This window comes from Myxine glutinosa, chromosome 5, assembly GCF_964187855.1.
Source record: "Myxine glutinosa chromosome 5, kmMyxGlut1.1, whole genome shotgun sequence".
NCBI classification, from domain to species: Eukaryota; Metazoa; Chordata; class Myxini; order Myxiniformes; family Myxinidae; genus Myxine; species Myxine glutinosa.
In genome coordinates, this window is record NC_136265.1 from 122,647,624 (window position 1) to 122,668,675 (window position 21,052).

Consider the following 21,052-nt stretch of genomic DNA (forward strand, 5'->3'; position numbering starts at 1 on the left):
AGGTGAAATGAGGGCAGGTTGGAGAGCACAGACAGAGCAGAAGGGTAAGATTTGAGAACACGAGCACCGATGCCATATGGGCCCGTCGCCGAAGCAGGGTCGAGGCTGCACGGAACTTTCTCTGGCTTCTCGTGGAGAAAGTTCTGTGCAGCCTCGACCCTGCTTGTAAAAGTGCAGTAGACGCTGGGTACGAGGGGGTAGGATGGGCACAGAGAGCGATGCGATTCGGAGCATGACATTTAGAGGCAAACGAGTTGAGACATTCTCTGCCTTTACCCAATTTGTTGCGTGAAACACGAGTTTGTGCCAGATGGCGATGGGACTAAGTTAGCTGTGTAAATAATCCCACATGTCACGTACCACGATGTGGTATCATGGGAAAAATTGACAGGTTCCATTTCACCTTGACAAATCTGTGCTTCTGACCAATGGGAAAAAGTCCGTAAACACCATTCGCTACTATATAAAGGTACGGGAGCGGAGCTCAACTGCATGAGGCTTCAGTGACGGAGAGAAGTCTTTGTGCAAGGTGTACCAATGTGTACATGCTGGGTTTTTTATTTTTATTTTTTTTGTATACACGATCGAGGCTCATGTAAGAGCTAATATTGATTACAAAAAAAAACAAAAAACGGACGCATAAGACGAAATAAAGGGAACGGGAGACAAGATGGGGAGAGACGGGGAAGCACACAAGTACAACATTTGAGAGCAGGGACATCGGGAGATCTGTGGGAGGGAGAGGGCTTGTGGGGAGGAGGCGTGGGAAGGGGGTGGGGGGAGAGAGGTAAAAAAAAAAAAACACATGGACACTGCTAGAACTTCCAGGAAAGAAGTAGGAATTTGAGAAAAGTGGATCTGGGGTGAATTAACGGGGGTAGAAAAGATCAAGGTTTTGGATTTTTTTTTTTTTTTTTTTTTTCTATGCTGAATCGAGGCTCGTGAAAGAGCTGACAACCGCGAGGGAAAGACAAAGACAGTACATGGGGACCGCGAGGGAAAGACAGTACATGGGGACCGCGAGGGAAAGACAAAAACAGCACATGGGGACCGCGAGGGAAAGACAAAAACAGCACATGGGGACCGCGAGGGAAAGACAAAGACAGTACATGGGGACCGCGAGGGAAAGACAAAGACAGTACATGGGGACCGCGAGGGAAAGACAAAAACAGCACATGGGGACCGCGAGGGAAAGACAAAGACAGTACATGGGGACCGCGAGGGAAAGACAAAGACAGTACATGGGGACCGCGAGGGAAAGACAAAGACAGCACATGGGGACCGCGAGGGAAAGACAAAGACAGTACATGGGGACCGCGAGGGAAAGACAAAGACAGTACATGGGGACCGCACATGGGGACCGCGAGGGAAAGACAGCACATGGGGACCGCGAGGGAAGGACAGCACATGGGGACCGCGAGGGAAAGACAGTACATGGGGACCGCGAGGGAAAGACAAAGACAGCACATGGGGACCGCGAGGGAAAGACAGTACATGGGGACCGCGAGGGAAAGACAGTACATGGGGACCGCGAGGGAAAGACAAAGACAGCACATGGGGACCGCGAGGGAAAGACAAAGACGGGGGAAGATAAGAGATGGTGGTGAACAGCTGTTGGTAAGAAACAAAAGTTTCACACAACTCCATGAGGCAAGCCGGATACAGCATGTTGGCTAGTGTATCTCTACCTTTAACTACCTCCATAACTTTTAGCTGATTACCAGGGCAGCAGGTGGAGGTGTGGTCAGGAGGGTTTCGAGGGGGGACAACTGTGGTAAACAAGAACCAAGTATTGAACTTGAGTTTTATTAAACAATTGGTTTTTTGAAGGGTTAAAGGCTGATGCAAACAAACAGTGTATGTACTATTGTGGGGGTAAATTTTGCAATATCCCTTCAATAACCATACACCACTCTATAACATCCAAAAAGGATCCATTCAAATATTACAGAATTCAATTTTTTAAAAATTATTTAACCTCAATCTACTTGAACGAAACCATAACTCAAAGCAGTCATCTTCAGTCAATCTCCGTACACAGTATGGTACAGTACTGCATATTCCATCTAAATTCACTATGTCGTGGTGCAAGTCTCATTCTACCAATTATTATTTTGTTTCTGTGAAGCTTTCCAACATCAAATCTATCCCTCCTAAAATGTAGAATTCAAAACCGACTTCTGAATACATTGCATATCATTCGATGGAAATCTTCTTGTTATCATCGTACTCGTGGGAGCCATCTTGTGTGCAGCTCTCCTTCTCATCTTTGTTGCAGCTCTCCTCGTCATGGTCATTTTGGGTGCCCCTCTCCATACCATTTTCGGTGCCCCTCTCGTTACCATTTTGGGTACCCCTCTCCATACCATTTTCGGTGCCCCTCTCCATACCATTTTCGGTGCTCCTCTCCATACCATTTTGGGTGCCCCTCTCCATACCATTTTCGGTGCTCCTCTCCATACCATTTTCGGTGCCCCTCTCCATACCATTTTGGGTGCCCCTCTCGTTACCATTTTCGCTGCCCCTCCATACCATTTTCGACGCCTTTCTCCATACCATTTTCGGTGCCCCTCTCCATACCATTTTGTGTGCCCCATTCCATACCATTTTGGGTGCCCCTCTCCATACCATTTTGGGTGCCCCTCTCCATACCATTTTCGGTGCCCCTCTCCATACCATTTTGGGTGCCCCTCTCCATACCATTTTGGGTGCCCCTCTCCATACCATTTTGGGTGCCCCTCTCCATACCATTTTGGGTGCCCCTCTCCATACCATTTTGGGTGCCCCTCTCCATACCATTTTGGGTGCCCCTCTCCATACCATTTTGTGTGCGCCTCTCCATACCATTTTGGGTGCCCCTCTCCATACCATTTTCGGTGCCCCTCTCCATACCATTTTCGGTGCCCCTCTCCATACCATTTTCGGTGCCCCTCTCCATACCATTTTGGGTGCCCCTCTCCATACCATTTTGGGTGCCCCTCTCCATACAATTTTGGGTGCCCCTCTCGTTACCATTTTCGGTGCCCCTCCATACCATTTTCAGTGCCCCTCTCCATACCATTTTCGATGCCCTTCTCCATACCATTTTGGGTGCCCCTCTCCATACCATTTTGTGTGCCCCTCTCCATACCATTTTGGGTGCCCCTCTCCATACAATTTTGTGTGCCCCTCTCCATACCATTTTGTGTGCCCCTCTCCATACCATTTTGTGTGCCCCTCTCCATACCATTTTGGGTGCCCCTCTCCATACCATTTTGGGTGCCACTCTCGTTACCATTTTCGGTGCCCCTCCATACCATTTTCGGGGCCCCCCTCCATACCATTTTCGATGCCCTTCTCCATACCATTTTCGGTGCGCCTCTCCATACCATTTTCGATGCTCCTCTCCATACCATTTTGGGTGCCCCTCTCAATACGATTTTGGGTGCCCCTCTCCATACCATTTTGGGTGCCCCTCTCCATACCATTTTGGGTGCCCCTCTCCATACCATTTTGTGTTCCCCTCTCCATATCCTGTTGCATGCCCCTCTCCATATCATTTTGCATGCACCTCTCTATACGCTTCTGCACCACATCCCGTAGGATATCTGAATGAGAGGCAAAGAGATGAGAGAAGGAAAGAGCAGGAGAGAGAAAATAAATAAATAACAATAGAGAGAGTAAATATAGTCAGCTAAAAAAAATAAAAATAATAATAATAGAGGGAGTGACATAGAGCCAGCTAAAAAGCCCCAAAAAATGACAGGTCTTTCCAAAATTCATTTTTAAAATATATTTACAGAAAAAAGAATGAACAAGCGAATGAAAACAACGCACAACAGCAGTGAAAGCAGCATGCGCAAAAAGGCATCTGTGGGGTATAGGGGATAGTTTGGGGGTGGTGAGTGGGGGGGGGGGCGGAAAGGGGGCAGAGGGGCGGTTAAATGAGAGAGTGAGTGCAGAAATGGAAATGAAGTAAAGATGGTCCTTACCATCTAAGATGCAGCTTGATACCACACTGTGGCGTATCTGCTGTTGCATGGCATTCATCACCCAAGGTAGGAAAGTGCTTTCCACATCTGCAAAAATATAAGCAGCTAATATAGTAAGTAGCACTGTAAGTTTTGCACTGAATGTGACTTTGAGAAATAAGGCCCAGAGGGGAATAAGGGCCAGCAGAGAATAGTCGTTCTAATTCACAACTCGGAATATAGATATGACAAGTAGATTGAGGCATTGAACATAATAAGCCAGTCGGTATCTGTATGTAGAATGCCATTTCCTGGTGTGTGGGAAATGGCAGCACAGACCTTTCACCGTCTCAAATGACTTCTGTCGTTTTCCACGTGGAAGTTTCATTCTCACATTCATCGAGAAAAAGGGAACATTCAAGCTTGGAAGTAACTTTTATGAAGTTCTTAATCAATGCAATTCCAATGTGAAATTCATCATTGCTCCATGAGAGACCACCGATCACATGAATAGGTACAGTGTGGGTAATAAGGTCCAATCAACATTCACAACATGTGTGGAGAGAAGATGCACAGATGGACTCGTGCCAAAGTGCCGAAGACCGCGTCAAGTGAGCATCCGATGATGAAGTCCCCTTTGTTTGTCCATAGTGGAGGGATATTGGAAGGTGGGCCTCGTAGTATTCACTGAAGGACTAAGACTCTAACAGTGGGATATGCGTCAATGTATTTTATGTCATGTTTATGTGTTTTCGAATGTACAGGTATTTGATTTCCGGGTGTTCATGTCCACAGTGGCGGATTAACGCATGGGCACACTGGGCACGTGCCCAGGGCCCCCAAATTCCATGAGGTCATGCAACCAATGCAACCCGAGATCACGAGAGATTTGAGATAACGAGAGATCACCGATGGTGGTTTATAATCTTTCGAGATGAGACTGAGTGTCACTTTGCTGACAAAACAATCACCTTGTGAGTGGTGATAAACACAGCGTAAATGGAATGAGTGCTCCATCTCGAGGAAAGAAAGCAGTCACGTGATAAATTGATAAAAAAACGTTTTCCTGATGTTTACCTAGGCAGGACTATTCAAAATTTGTGAAGAATCACTTAAAAAATTAAAAAATTCTCGGACCCGGATTCCGATTCGGATCTTCACCAAAATAGAATAAATTCTTCCTTGTCACACACACACACACACAACTTGTCCACCAAGTTTAGCCCGAATCAATCCACAACTTTTTGAGATATCGTGCTACATTATCGTTTTTTGCCCTGTCTTTCAATGGTGAAAAATCACTTTTTAAAATTTCAGATCCACTGGATCTGGATCTTCACCAAAATCTCATATTTTTGTCCTCGTCACATACCCAACCTCTCCACCAATTTTCATCTGAATTTGTCCACAATTTTTTGAGATATTATGTTCACAAACAAACAGACAAACAGGGATGAAAACATAACCTCAATCCACCTTCGGTTGCGGAGGTAAGAAAAGGCGAAAAGTGTTGAACATCACCCGAAATTAACTTTTTCATTACATAGCGGCAGAATCAGAAAAGGGTCTTCGGTCTGTCTAGCTAGTGTGTTCAGTGCTTGCTTGTGTGCTTAAGCCACTTGGCGAGCACTATGTATACAAAAACAGATAAAAAAAATAAGAAAGACGTCGTGCAGAGCACAATACTTGAAAAATCTTCCCCCAAACCACCTCCCCCATCCCCCCAAATAAATCTGTCACAAACATCCCCACAGACAAACAAGAAATCCATCGTGCATAGAACGAAACTTGCAAAATCCCTAAAAGAAGTTGTTGTCCTTTGGCCGATGTTGACCTTTTAGCCTATGTTGACATCAAACAAAAATCATTGGTGGCTGAATTCAGTGACCTGATATGCAAATCCTTTTTAAATTTCAAGTGAATCGGATGAAAATTGAGAATTTTTAGGAATCTGCCAAAAAATTTGACCTTTGGGCCTATCCTGACCTTTTGACCTGAAAATCAATAGGTATTTTTCCCCTTATGGCCAACTCTTATGATTTGGTGAGGTTTCGTAAAGATCGGTGGTTTGTGCCCTGGGTTTGTGCCACGGGCCCCAAAGAATGTTAATCCGCCTCTGCATGTCCAGTATGTCTGAAAACTGCAAATATTATAGATGTAGGTCATAGTACACAATCAGTAGGTATTAGGGCCCAGAGGGAGAGAGAGAGGGAGAGGGAGAGGGAGAGAGAGAGGGAGAGGGAGAGGGAGAGAGGGAGAGAGAGAGAGAGAGAGAGAGAGAGGGAGAGGGAGAGGGAGAGAGGGAGAGAGAGGGAGAGAGAGAGAGAGAGAGAGGGAGAGAGAGGGAGAGAGAGGGAGAGAGAGGGAGAGAGGGAGCGAGAGGGAGAGAGGGAGCGAGAAATGTAATATCAGTTATGTTTAATCACCAAATATGGATTGGTGGAGGGTCTAATTGCTCGGTATTTGGGGGAAAATGGTAGCTGATACGTCCTCTAATAGTTCACTGTGCATAGTTTCACTTTTGTCAGAGAAATACTTTTCAACTTGGAAAGGATTTTGTCTTAGATGGGCATTACTACCCACAGGGACATTTATTTATTTATTTATCAAGTAACCTAATCGGTGCTGTTAGCTCAAAAGGTAGAGCAGGAACAAATCCATGAATGAGCAAATGAATGAATCAGTTTTTTGGCCCAAACCCTGCAAGCATTTGATCCAGACAACCAACTATAAAAGTCAAATACATACAAGCACATCATTGTTACCCTTGCCAGAGGAGAGGGCATTGCATTCAAGTCTGTTTGTTTGTTTGTGACTTGGCAAATTTTTTTATTTTATTTTGCAAATATGTTGATCACTCTGGTTTGTGTGTTTGTTTGTGTGTGTGTTTGTCTGTCCGCTCACTTATGCTTGCCTACAGGTCACAATTTTAAACAGATCTTCACGAAACTTCACCAAATGGTTGAGTTCGTGGTACGACAAAATCCTATATATTTTTGAGGTCAAAAGGTTTTGCGGCCTTTAGGCCAAAGGCCAACGCGGCAATTAGGCCAAAGGTCACCCACTTTTTTTCAAATTTCCAAAATCCTTAATTTTCATCCGATTGACTTGAAATTTGAAGAGGATTTACACATCAGCGAACTGAATTCAACCACCAAATATTTTGAGATCAGCATAGGCCAAGAGGTCAACATAGGCCAAAGGTCAACAACAATTTCAAATTTCTAAAATCCTCAATTTTCATCTGATTCACTTGAAATTTGAATGGGATTTACCCATCAGCAAACTGAATTCAACCACCAACTATTTTTGAGATCAACATAGGTCATAAGGTCAACATAGGCCAAAGGTCAACATAGGCCAAAGGTCAACCACTTTTTTCAAATTTCTAAAACCCTCAATTTCCATCCGATTGACTTGAAATTTGAAAAGGATTTACATATCGGCTAACTGAATTCAACCGCCAACTATTTTTGAGATCAGCACAGGCCAAAAGGTCAACATAGGCCAAAGGTCAACAACTATTTCAAATTTCTAAAATCCTCAATTTTAATCCGATTGATTTGAAATTTGAATATAATTTTCATTTCAGCAAACTGAATTCAACCACCAACTATTTTTGAGATCAGCATAGGCCAAAAGGTCAACATAGGTTAAAGCTCAACAACAATTTCAAATTTCTAAAATCCTTAATTTTCATCTGATTCACTTGAAATTTGAATGGGATTTACACATCAGCAAACTGAATTCAACCACCAACTATTTTTGAGATCAGCATAGGCCAAAGAGTCAACATAGGCCAAAGGTCAACAACAATTTCAAATTTCGAAAATCCTCAATTTTCATCCGATTCACTTGAAATTTGAATGTGATTTACATATCAGCAAACTGAATTCAACCACCAACTATTTTTGAGATCAACATTGGTCATAAGGTCAACAAAGGCCAAAGGTCAACCACTTTTTCCAACTTCTAAAATCCTCATTTTTTTATCCGATTGACTTGAAATTTGAAAAGGATTTTCATATCAGCTTACTGAAAACAACCACCAACTATTTTTGAGGTCAGCATAGGCCAAAAGGTCAACATAGGCCAGATTTCTAAAATTGTCAATTTTAAACTGATTAACTTAAACTTTGAATACGATTTGCATATCAGGTCACTGAATTCAACCACTAATTATGTTTGAGGTCAAAAGGATGCTCTACTGAGTGCCATTCTACTTTGTTCTGTTTTGCCAAGTGTCGCTCTATGAGTGATTTTTCATCTGTCTGTTTGTTTGTCTGCACAGAATAAATATAATTTTCTCTGCAACCGTTGGTCCTATTGACAGGATATTTTCACCATAGGTGCCACTCTACCTGTATAATTTTTTTCATGATAATTATGACATCATAGGTCACGTAGTTCGGCCGCAATCTTGGAAAAACCCAAAAATTTGCACCTTTATATCTCCGAAAGCGCCGAATAGAATAAATTGAGACATGGCTCATTGTAAAGAACTCTCCATGTGGAATAACATCTGTTAATGATGATGTCATAGGTGCCTCCATTATGACGTCATAATTCAACAAGTACAAAACTTCATCCGATCAAGATGAAATTTCTTGAGCATAATCTAGGGATAAATTGGTGGAGAAAAAAATAATGATGATGTCATCGGTCACGTGGTTCGGCCGCCATATTTGTTTTAACACAAAAGCCTTTAAAACCACTGAAAAAACATCCTGGCGAGGGTCTGCAATCTGATTGCTCTTTCTAGTTTTTGACGTGATAATTGACACAACATTCAAGAAAAATAATTTATGAGGAAAGTAATGTGAGACAAAAACAAGGGAAAGTGATGTAGATCAGAATGAGGACATCAGGTGAAAGGCACATCCCACCCCTTTCAATGGGATCGTAAAAGTATCCCTGTGCGTGTAGCGAGGAAAACACCGCCGGGATGAGGTTTGAAAGGTAGTTCTGAGCAAAGGCGCGTGACGCCATCTTGGAAGCAGTGTCTTTCTCTTGCTCTACCCTCCTCTCCTGCTGCTCCTTGCGCATATCCTGAGATGACAACGGAAGTACATAAAGATTGATTGAGAGAAAATAAGGATGGACTGAAGATAGACTCCTTAAAAGGTAGGGAAGGATAGATGAAAGAAAGGTATGAAACAAATAAATCGAGGTTATTTATTCACCAAAATTCAACAACAACCAATCCGCCATGCCGAATCACATGGCCAAGCCATGCTGCCTTGCGCTCCATCACATTGCTACTGCTGAGACACCATTGGTTGCCGATCATCTCAATTAGACTCTCGTTTGTAACACAGTCGTACCACTTGATGTCAAGGAGGTATTGCCAGATGGTTCGGCCAAAGCCGTCTAACCGCCTGTTGTCGGTTGCCTTTATTAACAAGGTGGTGGCACCGTACAGTACTCTTGACATGATTAGTGCCTGTGCAAGCTGTGCCTTTGTTTCTAAACCGACACAGGTAGAACACAGGTATTTATATTGTCGAAGGAGCGAATTACCTATACCCATCCACACCTCCTTGCTGTAATCTAGAGTGTGGTTGATCAACACGCCCAGGTACTTGAAAGCAAGTCAAAAGTGGTTATACCACAGACAATAACTTCATGTGAAGATTTTATTAAAATGCTCAAGGCAACAAAAAAGAAAGAGCATATTTAGAAAAGCTGAAGCTGGTGTGGGTGCCATTGTTAAATAATGTCAAAATGAAGGGTCAATGAAGGGTCAATATATTCATATTGCAAATACCCTTTACAGTCTGGTCTTCAACCAGACTGTTGATAGGTGGAACATCACGGTACCAATGGTACCTGATAACGATTGAACAGGTATGATTATATATTTTTGTGTTTGTTCTTACAGACAAAGATAGAGCACAGACAAGAACATTCAAGCATGTCCTTTTCCCAACATTGTGTAGAGAGAGTTTGAGGTGCTGGTTGTGGGATCTGGGATATCGAGTACTGACAATGAAAACGAATTAGAGTTGTGAACGGTACAGAACGGGTTTAAGTTAGAAATGGTGTGTGGGACTTGCTTGCTTATAGTGTTCTAATCTGACCCAGTGGCTCATGATGCTCAACTCAGGTCATGTCCGGAATGCTCGATGCATTTGTCAATTGTCTACCATTATCCTTGTAATTCATGTTAATGTCCACTGATGGCTACTAAAGTGTTTGTCCTGCATATTATTTACTTACAAACTTCCACGAAGAGCCTTAGATCACGGTAATAAGAAAAGAAAGGAAGAGCGATTTCAGAAGAAGAATATAAGAAAGAATGTTTGACCACTTGTACCTTTTCCAGCTGCCTGCGCTTTTCCATCTCTTCAAGACGCTTTGTCTCGGCGGTTTCAGCGTTGCGCAGTTCTTGAAAGACCCGCTGCCTGACCCGTAAGGAAGCCAACTCCTCTTCTTCCATGACCTCCAACAGGGACTGCTCAAGAGTCGTCCCAATAAGTATCTCAACTATTGGGCGCACCTCCAGGTCAAAATCAAACAGCTGGGAACAATTACACAACGAGTTTCCTTCAGCATCTTGGCCTACAGAAGAGATATCTAATTGGCTCAGCACGAAATCCCATAGATTCTACCTCCCAAGATATAAACTGCCAGTTGTGGTTTCGGGGCTTAGGCTTCTCTGGTACATATCTCATGTAACAATGATTCCCTAGTACTGGCCTGCACAACGTTAAACAGCATGTACGTGGTGGCTCAAAAATCAATTACATCAGACAACACTGACATTTAACTTGGAAGGCCTTATTCATTTACAGCAAAATTACAGAAAAGAAACCCTCAATAACTGCTTGAATCATACAAAGCAATATTTTGAATCGATATGTTGCAGTTTTTTTCAGTCAACAAACCTTTGCGCCAATCTATCCTTCAACCAGATAATTGGACACATCATTCATCAGCGAAGACCATTATTTATTGGCTCAATTTGTCAGGGTAGGTTCACGCTCACGACCCATGGATGCTGTGCGAATACTTCAAGGAGTTTGTGTCTTACAAAACAACTACAACAAGTACAGATACATTCAAAGTACACCGCCCCAATGCCAAATAAATTAATAACATCATCCAGCACGGCACTGCCGGGGCGTCTCGGGCGCCCGGCGATACCGACGTGCAGCAAATCGAGATGGTATTGGGAGGGAGAGGCGTACAATAATTGATTAATTGCATAATTACAATAAATAAATAAATAATAATCATAAAATAATTTCCTAATCAATTGACTAAAAGCATACCTCAACCACCAGTGTTTCATCCAAAGCTGTAACGTTTTGAAAATTAATTAAGTCAGCAATGGGAAAAATAATTAATTAATTGATTAATCAATAAATAATAAATCGATTAATTGATACATCAATAAATCAAAAATACCCTTTACAGCCAAATCACTTGGTCACTGTCATGTCCAAATATCAGCTTCCTAGCTCAAAAGATGCCTGGGATATTGCCCAGATGAGAAAAAATAAAAATAAACGATTAACAATGAAAGTAAATAAATAATAATGGTAAAATAATTAAATTATTAATCAATTGGCTAATAGAATACCTAAACCACCATCGTTTCATCCGAATCTGTAACTTCATTTATTTTTTAATTAGGCCATTAATCGAATAATTAAATAAATACTCGATTCATGGATTAATCAATAAATCAAAAATACCCTTTACAGAAAAATCACGGTCATTATCATGTCCAAATATCAGTTTCCTAGCTCAAAAGGTGCCAGAGATATTGCCCAGATGAGAAAGGAAATAAATAAGTACTTAATTAATCGATAATAATTCAGTAACTAATCGATGAATTGATTAGTCAAAAAACAAAAAATACCGTTTTGCCAAAGCAAGTGCTCACTATTGTGCCCAAATTTCAGCTTCCGAGCTCAAAGGATGGCTGAGATATCGTCCGGACAAACAAACAAGAAAACAAACAAATGAAAAATCACTCAAAGAGCGACTCTTGGCAAAAGAGAACAAAGTAGAATGGCACTCGGTAGAGCATCCTTTTGACCTCACAAATAATTGGGGGTTGAATTATGTGACCTGATATGCAAATCTTCTTCAAATTAAGTTAATCGGATGAAAATTGTCAATTTTAGAAATTAGGCCTATGTTGACCTCAAAAATAGTTGGTGGTTGGTTTCAGTTATCTGATATGAAAATCCTATTCAAATTTAAAGTCAATCGGCTGAAAATTGAAGATTTTAGAAATTTGAAATGGTTGTTGACCTTTGGCCTATGTTGACCTTTTTGCCTATGCTGATCTCAAAAATAGTTGGTGGTTGAATTCATTTAGCTGATATGAAAATCATATTCAAATTTCAATTCAATCAGATGAAAATTGAGGATATTAGAAATTTGAAAAAAGTGTATGACCTTTGGCCTATGTTGACATTGTGACCTATGTTGATCTCAAAAATAGTTGTAGTCTAGTAGGAAGACTAGGTCCCCCTGCACCCCCCGGAGATATACTTCTAATCAGTGTTTCTAGATTGGACAAAATGTGTAGAAAATGACTAGCTATGGCCCCAAGCTGAAAAAATGTCCCACATACCATTTTTATGCAAATTACTGCTGCCATTATCAAAAAAACGATTTTTGACATATCTCAGCCAATATTGCAGATAATTGAAAAATGAAGGTGTCTAGACCCATGTTTTGAAGGGCATAGATCATGATAGAACTATTCATAACATGATTACATGTGTCTATGGTATACTAGTATGCTAATTAGTGCTTTATTTACAAAATAATCACAGTTTTACGAAATAATAGACTCATATTAAGGTCCGTCTACACAGACGTTAACACAAAGTTTTATTTTTCTAAATATTACAACTGTCAAAATAGTCCTAGCACTCAATGTGACCACTCTTCTCTTGCTTGTTTTAGATAAACATCATTAGCATTAGTGATTCTACACTGAGTCAGTCATCATCATTTTCATCGAAATCGTCAGAGTCAAACTCTTCTTCTCCTTCCTCTTCCTCCTCCTCTTCGTGCTCTCCTGTGTTCAGAAGATCCACCAGTGAGGTTGGTAGGATGGGACCACTGGACCACATTGGTTTCAACAGTCCTTCATCAGTCCTTATCCATCCTTGCTCCTCATAAGGTTTTGGCTTTTCGATGATAGGTTGATCGGCTCTTTTGTACAATGCTACGCGGTGGTTCACACGCTGGATGTGCGGCTTCAGGGCAGACTGGCATGGAGGAAGGCGAGCCAGATCAACCTTGGACTTGGATGTGAGGGTCTTGTCCTCTCCCACCATTTTTCGTAGCAGCTTGGCACGGACAATGTCCACTGATGACTCGCGACTCTGGCCGTACATCACACAGGTGAATTTTTCTAACTGCCTCTCCACCTCAGGGTTGGCATCCCAGTTGTCACCCAGTTCACCGAATGCCCTGTGAAACCTGGGATTCTTCTCCAGCTTTTTCAAGGGCCCGACTTTTCCCTTCCCTTTGAAGGCACTGGTGCAGTCTTCTCCGCTGAACACATAGTACCCCAGGAGAGTGGCACAGTAGTCCTCTCCCAGGGATTCTGCCAGCTCAGAGACGTTGACAAGTTGGCGATGCTTCCCTGACCCTGTATCCAGGTACACCGTCAGCTTGATGTTGTGGGCATGGTGGAGCAGGATCAGGAGGATGTCTGTGTCCGGTGTTCTGACTACAGCGTTCTTGTATCCGATGGTAGCAGCATGATGGAGGTACAGAACCACCCTGGTATCAGTCTCTTCCTGGTTGCTGTAGATCGTGGGGAGTTCACGTACCTCGACCTGAAACACAAAAAGGCACCGCATTTCAATCACCAGTCACTGCCAGTTTCAGATCTAGACAAACATCACAGGTAATCACCTTTTTTTCAGGAAAAATTACAAATTGAATCGCCATTCACGAAGGGCTTTCAATTTTACCTTGCCATTCGTTGAGGCAAGTTGGTGGGCCTTCCCCTCCACGATCAGCACAGCCTCAAAGAGAATCTCTGCATATCCAGAACCACGCATCTTGTGTCCAGTGAGCATCCCGATGTAGTTCATGGATGTGTGGAAGGGTCCAATCGTTACTACATGACTAGCAAATTCATTTGGCCAGCGCCAGATGATGGGAAGGGCTTTCATGCAGACACCCAGATCAAATGTATTCAGGACCCATCTCTGACCCACCTCAGCAGTTGCTGCCTCGGAACGCTTCAGTAGCTCACGAACAACTGCGTTGTCTGTGATCGGTTGGTGGATAGGCGTGCAGTAGTCGACTGTTGATTTGCTGGGTGGGGGAGAACCAGTTGCAGAGGTGAAACCCCCTAGCCCAGGCACAGGCTGCAGGCCACAGCTTCCGATGTATCTGATGAAGAGCCAGATGTAGTACTCTTGCATCGTAATGGCATAGACTGTGTCATTCTCTGCTGGCGGTGTGAATGATGAGCCTTCAGGGAACTTCGGGCCAACGCGAGTAAAGTGCAAGGGTGGGAGAGTTTTTGGTGTGTCGACCTTCAGGCTACGCTGTTGTGACCTATTGATGGTAGGTAGCATTCGGTCCTTGCTGCTCTCGAACCCGGGCTTGACCTCCTGCACCATGATTCCTCCAGCACTGTTTACAATGTTGCTGCCGTGCACACTGGTAGTGGTTTTATTCAAGTTGTCCCACTCACAGTGGAATACAAGGTTGCCCTCTCCTATCACAATTTGTGGTGTACGATAAGTTGAGACTTCATCCAGGACCTTGGCGAGAGCAGTTTCCAACTCCAAGGCGAAATCGTAGCTCTCAGAGTGTCCAAGCCTGTGTAGTATTGTGGTGAGCTGTTTGCTTCGGAACAGGTGCCTTACAGTCACACAGAGGAGAATGTGCTTTGGTAACTTCCATTTTCCATCTGACACTGCACGGCACAGATCTTGTCCAATGGAGAAGACCAGACGCTTCACCTTTTCTGTCTCGATGCCCTCCTTGCCAGTCATTAGCACGCTGAGAAAGCGGACAAGGTCTGGAGGTAGGATGTCTTCAGGATTGAGCTCCATGTCTTCAGCTGTTGGTGGCCATGGTTGGTCTTTACACTCTCTGAAAGCCTGTAGAATACCCTGGCGAAGTTGGAGGGCAACATTTTGGTTCTTGTTTGTGCTTCCGAGTGTGAATGCTCATGCGAGAGCATTGGAAACTGTTATGTTTGAGCTGTGCACAAGCCAGAAAGAAATGACATCACATTTGTCATGATCAACCTTCGTGAAGTGGATATGCTCCTTGATTGGGTCATTCTGTAGGCGTTTCAGTAGTTTCTCTGACCGATAATTTGAGTTCTCATATCCATTCAGTTTCAGTTCCTCGACATAGAGCAAGCGCAAGGAAGAAAGCTGTAGAACTTTATTCTGCTGGATGACCTGGGTTTGAATGTGTTCCAGTACTGAGTTGAATGCCTTTTCATGGGCGGCTGACATGCAAGCCTGCTCCTTTGGTGCTTCGGCTCTGTGAATCGCACGCTCATAGTTGTAGAATGCTGTGCGGAAAGCTTTAAAACATGACGGATGGTGTTTGGCCTCACATGCAAAGAGGTCTTTGTTTTTCACCTTTCGATGGAGTCGATAGAGACCCATTTTCTCAGCCCGTGTTTCGATTTGCTCCCATGCATTTTCTTTGTTTTTAAAGGATGGGAAGGTTGTAGGCCTCTCAGTATTGCGATGAGCATCTTTGGTCTCAACTTTCTCACAAAATATACACTCTGGCGGGAAGATGGGTTCAGCAGAACCTCCTGGTTTACGAGGAGAGTGATGCCATGATGAGGTTGATGGCCCTGGTTCTGTATCATCTCCCAGACGATGAAAGTGGCGGACAAAGTGCTTATAACACTTGCTGTGATATCCTACTCTTTCTAGGTCATCAGGAAGAGTTGCCGGGATCTGATCACATACTGATTGCATACGACATGGGGAGTCATGCGGTTGGTTGAGACGTCTATCCCGGATCTTTTGAAGCAGTTGCAGTTTTTCTGAAGCAGATCCTTTAATTTTACGGAGGGGCGTGAAATCCCCATGATCAGACATGGATGGTACATGAAGGATGCATGTAGGAGGAGAGCTTTGGGCTGCAGGTTCTACACTCCGTTTTCTTTTGGGCATGCTTGCTGTCGATGTCTACCATCACTGTTAAATGACAAATAAGAAATCACGAATGATGTTAAAAGTGCCTGTGAAAGGAGGCTCTGAGTTTTCAGTGAGGTAACAGAGGTTCTGAGTCATGTTCTACACTAGGGTACTTTTTAGCTGACTAAACCATGTTTAGTGGCATCAAAAGTGCTAATAGCTAAAACATCTAAATTCTTCCACACTAACGTTAGCTATCTAGGCCAATGAAACATTGTGCTAAGTTACTGTAGCTAGCTCAGCTGTCGTGCCTCTTTCTGGTTCAATTCATATACAGAAGTCAACAGATATGTCTCATGTTTGGCATTAACAAAAGTTTAAGTTACACCGACATTAGGAACATACTGTACATAGATGAGGCTAGCTTTAACGTTAGCTAACATGGTGCTAGCTGGCTCAGCTGTTATTCTGCCTGTTTATGATTTCATGCAGAAACTGAAGTCAAGAGTGTGAGTAACATTATAGTTAGCATCTTACCTGGCTAGATTGGAGGATGAATACCAAGAACAACACACAGATGGAATGGAAGACTGAACTTTCAACTGAGGTATTCAATAACATCAACGTTACCAATTGATACGAGCGCGCGACATTACCAATTGATACGAGCGCGCGAGCGCGCATGTTACATGGATGGAAATGTAAAATGGCAGCTATAGCAGCACTAATTTGGATCTCTAGTCTGTCATTTCTGCACTGTGATTGGATAACATAAAAAAATATGTTTGGGAGTTAACAGCAGGAGTTGGTAGATTTTACGTGGGCTGGGTGAGAAACCTTTAAATAAGCAAGTGAAAATCTCTCGCAATACAAAGTCAATGGTGGGAAGAAAAGTTGAGTGGTACCAATGTTACTGCCAATGTCCCGCCCCTATGCAAGACTCAGGAGCATCTTGTTGACATTTAACCTTGAAAATACCTGGGTTTAGACCCCTTATGTACCATGTTAAGTTATCTGCAGTATTAACGTATCCTTATCATTTGTAAAACTGATTATTTTGTAATTACAGCATTAATATGCATACTAGTATACCATAGACACATGTAATCATGTTATGAATAGTTCTATCATGATCTATGCCCTTCAAAACATGGGTCTAGACACCTTCATTTTTCAATTATCTGCAATATTGGCTGAGATATGTCAAAAATCGTTTTTTTGATAATGGCAGCAGTAATTTGCATAAAAATGGTATGTGGGACATTTTTTCAGCTTGGGGCCATAGCTAGTCATTTTCTACACATTTTTTCCAATCTAGAAACACTGATTAGAAGTATATCTCCAGGGGGTGCAGGGGGACCTAGTCTTCCTACTAGACTATTGGTGGTTGAATTCAGTTAAGTGATATGCTAATCCTATTCAAATTTCAAGTCAATCGGATGAAAATTGAGGATTTTAGAAAATTAAGAAAAGTGGTTGACCTTTGGCCTGTTTTTTTTATTTTTTATTTTTTTTGTATACTGAATCGAGGCTCGTGAAAGAGCTAACATTTATTTCACAAACAAATCAACCAGACAAACAAAATATATAAAAAGAGGGAGCGGAAGACAAGATGGGGAGAGAAGGGGCAGCACACAAACACAACTTTTGAGAGAAGGGAGATGTGTGGGAGGGAGAGGGCTTGGGGGGAGGAGGCGTGGGAAGAGGGGGGTGGGGTGGGAGAAGTATAAAACACAAGGACACCAAGGACTTCCAGGATAGAAGTTGGTATTTCAAAAAAGTGGATTTGGGGTGAAATTAGCGGGGGTAGAAAAGATCAAGGTTTTGGATGGGGGAAGATAAGAGATGGTGGTGAACAGCTGTTTTAAAGACCTGGAGGGTGGAGTGGGATTGAAGAGAGTGAGGGAGTTTGTTCCAGAGGCGGGAGAAAAGAGGAATGAAGGAGTGAAGGTGAGCAGAGAGTCTTGATTTTGGCAGTTTAACCATAAGACGGTTGCAGGCAGATTTTGTGCGACCTGTAGGAATATTTGGGGGACAGAGCCCAGAGAGAGCTAGGGGGGGGGGGGCAAGGCCATAGAGGAGTCGGTAGAAGACGGAAAGACCACCAACCTGCCTGTGGTGAGTGAGTGAAAGGCCCTTGGAGTTAGCTTCATCAGGGGAGATTCCAATGATTCTGAACGCTTTGGTTTCAACAGCGTGAAGACGAGCTAGGTGTGAGGCAGGAGCACCAGCCCAGAGGGGAGAGCAGTATTCCATTGAGCTGCGGATGAAAGGCTTGTATGTGTTGAGGAGCTCAGGTGTGTCAAGGAAGGACTTCGCACGACGGAGGATGCCCAGTCGGCGACTGGCTTTGGAGGCCAGATTTGAAATGTGGTTTTCCCAGGAAAGATCATGGCAGATAGTGAGACCCAAAAGCTTGAGTGACAGAACTTCTTGGAGAGGATTATTCAGAAAGTGAATGGGAGGGTTGTCCAGACTGTCTTTTCGGAGAGACATCGATAGAGTGTGACATTTGTCAGGATTGAAAGACATGTCCCACTTGTTTGCCCAGTCTGTGATTTTGTCCAGGTCTGCAGAGGGTGAGGAGGCTGCAGACTGCCGATCTGAGGGATGAGGAATGGAGCGACAGAGAGTAGAGTCATCAGCAAAGAGATAGAGAGGATTTTCAAGAGAGTCGGAGAGATCATTGATGAAGACCAGAAAAAGCACAGGGCCCAGAACACTGCCTTGGGGAACTCCAGCCTGAACAGGAAGAGGAGATGAGAGAAACCCATTCAGGCCCACACGTTGACTACGACTAGAGAGGAAGTCCGCCAGCCATGCGTGGAGATTTCCATGGATACCAAAGGAGAGTTTGGTGAGCAGAGCGGGGTACCAGACAGTATCGAAGGCACGTGATATGTCAAGGGAGACAGCTCTAATTTCCTGTTTGGCATTGAGGACCTCCATCCATTGCTGAGAAAGCAGAAGCAGCATGTCCAGAGTAGAGTGACCAGGTCTGAAACCAAATTGATGATCAGAGATCAAGCCATTGGAGAAGAGGAAAGATTTCATATCTGAAGCAATGATGGAATTCCATGACTTTGCTGATAATTGGGAGAAGGCTGAATGGTCTGTAGTTGCTAGGATCTGTTTTTGCACCTTTTTTGTGCAAAGCGGTGATGTTGGCTGATTTCCAAGCAGATTGCAGATGACCTTGAGCAAAAGAGAGGGTGAAGAGAACAGAGAGAGGGAGTGAAAGAGCGGAAGAACAGGATTTTAGGACCCATGGGCTGATGCCGTCAGGTCCAGTTGCAGAATCAGAGTCGAGGGTTGACAGAAACTTTTCCACCTTGTCAGGAGGAAAGGACACAGAGTCCAGGAGCAGCTGGGTACGACTGGGTACGGTGGGTACAGAGAGGGATGGAGTTGGACACAAGATTTAGAGGCAAACACAGAGTTGAGGCATTCAGCTTTTTCACGTGCGGAGTCAGCCGTGTAGCCGTTTGAGGTGAGGGAGGGGATGGAGGGGGAACAAACACCAGAAACAGATTTGACCAGACGCCACCAGGATTTGTAAGAGGGAGACAGATAAGTGAGTTCGGTCTTGAGAACGGAGAGATATTGGTTCCTGGCTCTCCTGAGTGTGGACACACACTTGTTTCGGGCTTTGTGAAAGGAAATGAGATTTTCTTCCGTTGGATTTGTTTTCCAGGAGACGAAAGCAAGTTGTTTCTGGGCAACAGCCTCACCACAAGATTCCGTGTACCATGGACGGGAGGAAGGGTATGACAACTGAAGACGAGATGGGATAAATCTGTGCATGAGAGAGAGCAATTTACTTTGGAAGAATTCCCAGGATGAGTTGATGTCAGAGGCGGTAGAGATGGGAGACCAGTCCAGATGATTGATGGCTGCTTGAAGACCGTGCCAGTTGGCGTGAGTGAAATGCCAGACTCGTCGACGCTGAGGAGGCTCTCTGAGAATAGCCAGAGAGATGTCCACTTTAACAAGGACATGATCAGAAGAACCGATTGGAGCAGAAGAAGAGCAGCAGACATTTTCAGGGAAGTTAGTCATAACCAAGTCCTTTTTGTTGGCCTTTTGACCTCAAAAATATATAGGATTTTGTCGGACCACGAACTCTACCATTTGGTGAAGTTTCGTGAAGATTGGTTTAAAATTGTGACCTGTAGGCAAGTATAAGTGAGCGGACAGACACAGACACAAACACACAAACCGGAGTGATCAACATACTTGTCAAAAAAAAAATCTTTTTTTGCCAAGAAGAAAACAAGACCAACCAATATACTTGGAAAAATCTTCGATTTTAGCATGTAACAAGAAAACAACCGGAGTGAAAACTGAATATTCCCTTTTGGTGCGCGTCATCGCCGGGCCCCTTCGGTGCCTGGCGATGACGTCATGCATCACCTGGAGATAGAATAGGAAAGGAGCAGTGTACAACAACAATAATAATAGTAACCATAATAAGATGATCATTATAGCGAATAACCAAACACAAAGGGGATTTATTTGCTGAAATGAACACAATACCTCCCCGGGAAGGATCTCTGTGCCGGCATCAATGCCCGACTTGGCCGGAATAAAGAGTGGCGTAGCGGGGCGGTCCAAGAACAGGTCTGTCTGACACTGCACGTCTTTCTCATGAACCACCTCTCCTAAAGCCTCGAGGTACACATCTGCCAATCACAGGTAATCACAAGCAATGGTTATGTTTACCCTCGGGATAGGTTAAGGGCCTTGTTTTGAAAGGAATCTGCACATTGTACATATCATATCAGCATCAATTCCTGTCTTACGAAAATCACAAAAACAGGTGAATCACGTCTCAGGTGCAAGCACTGCATGTCCTTACAGGATATTAAACATACAGAAAATAAATTGCCAAAACACAGTACCATTTGTACCTGCGCAGAAAAAGTACTTAGAAATCATTCAAGAATCTGTGCTTCGCAAACAAAACTACATATGCAGATCGATTAGGAGATCAAAATC

At 43.4% G+C, this 21,052-nt stretch overlaps 2 protein-coding genes across 2 annotated transcripts in view; both read right to left on the reverse strand.

Annotated features, from left to right (window-relative positions):
- Positions 1 to 1,792: 1,792 nt before the first annotated feature.
- RSPH3 (radial spoke head 3) overlaps positions 1,793 to 21,052 on the reverse strand; it is a 49,657-nt gene continuing 30,397 nt past the window's right edge. The window contains exons 6-10 of the mRNA XM_068118191.2: positions 20,591 to 20,736; positions 10,267 to 10,470; positions 8,837 to 8,999; positions 3,972 to 4,058; positions 1,793 to 3,587 (exon numbers count right to left, since the gene is read on the reverse strand). Of these exons, the coding sequence (XP_067974292.2) occupies positions 3,271 to 3,587; positions 3,972 to 4,058; positions 8,837 to 8,999; positions 10,267 to 10,470; positions 20,591 to 20,736 (917 nt within the window). The 3' untranslated portion in view covers positions 1,793 to 3,270. The remainder of the gene's footprint in view (positions 3,588 to 3,971; positions 4,059 to 8,836; positions 9,000 to 10,266; positions 10,471 to 20,590; positions 20,737 to 21,052) is intronic.
- Positions 12,505 to 14,023, reverse strand: LOC144891976 (uncharacterized). The gene is made up of 2 exons (XM_078777098.1): positions 13,901 to 14,023; positions 12,505 to 13,762 (listed from the first exon to the last, which is right to left on the reverse strand). Exons 1-2 carry the CDS (start codon positions 14,021 to 14,023, stop codon positions 12,914 to 12,916), a joined length of 972 nt encoding a protein of 323 aa, XP_078633224.1. The 3' UTR covers positions 12,505 to 12,913.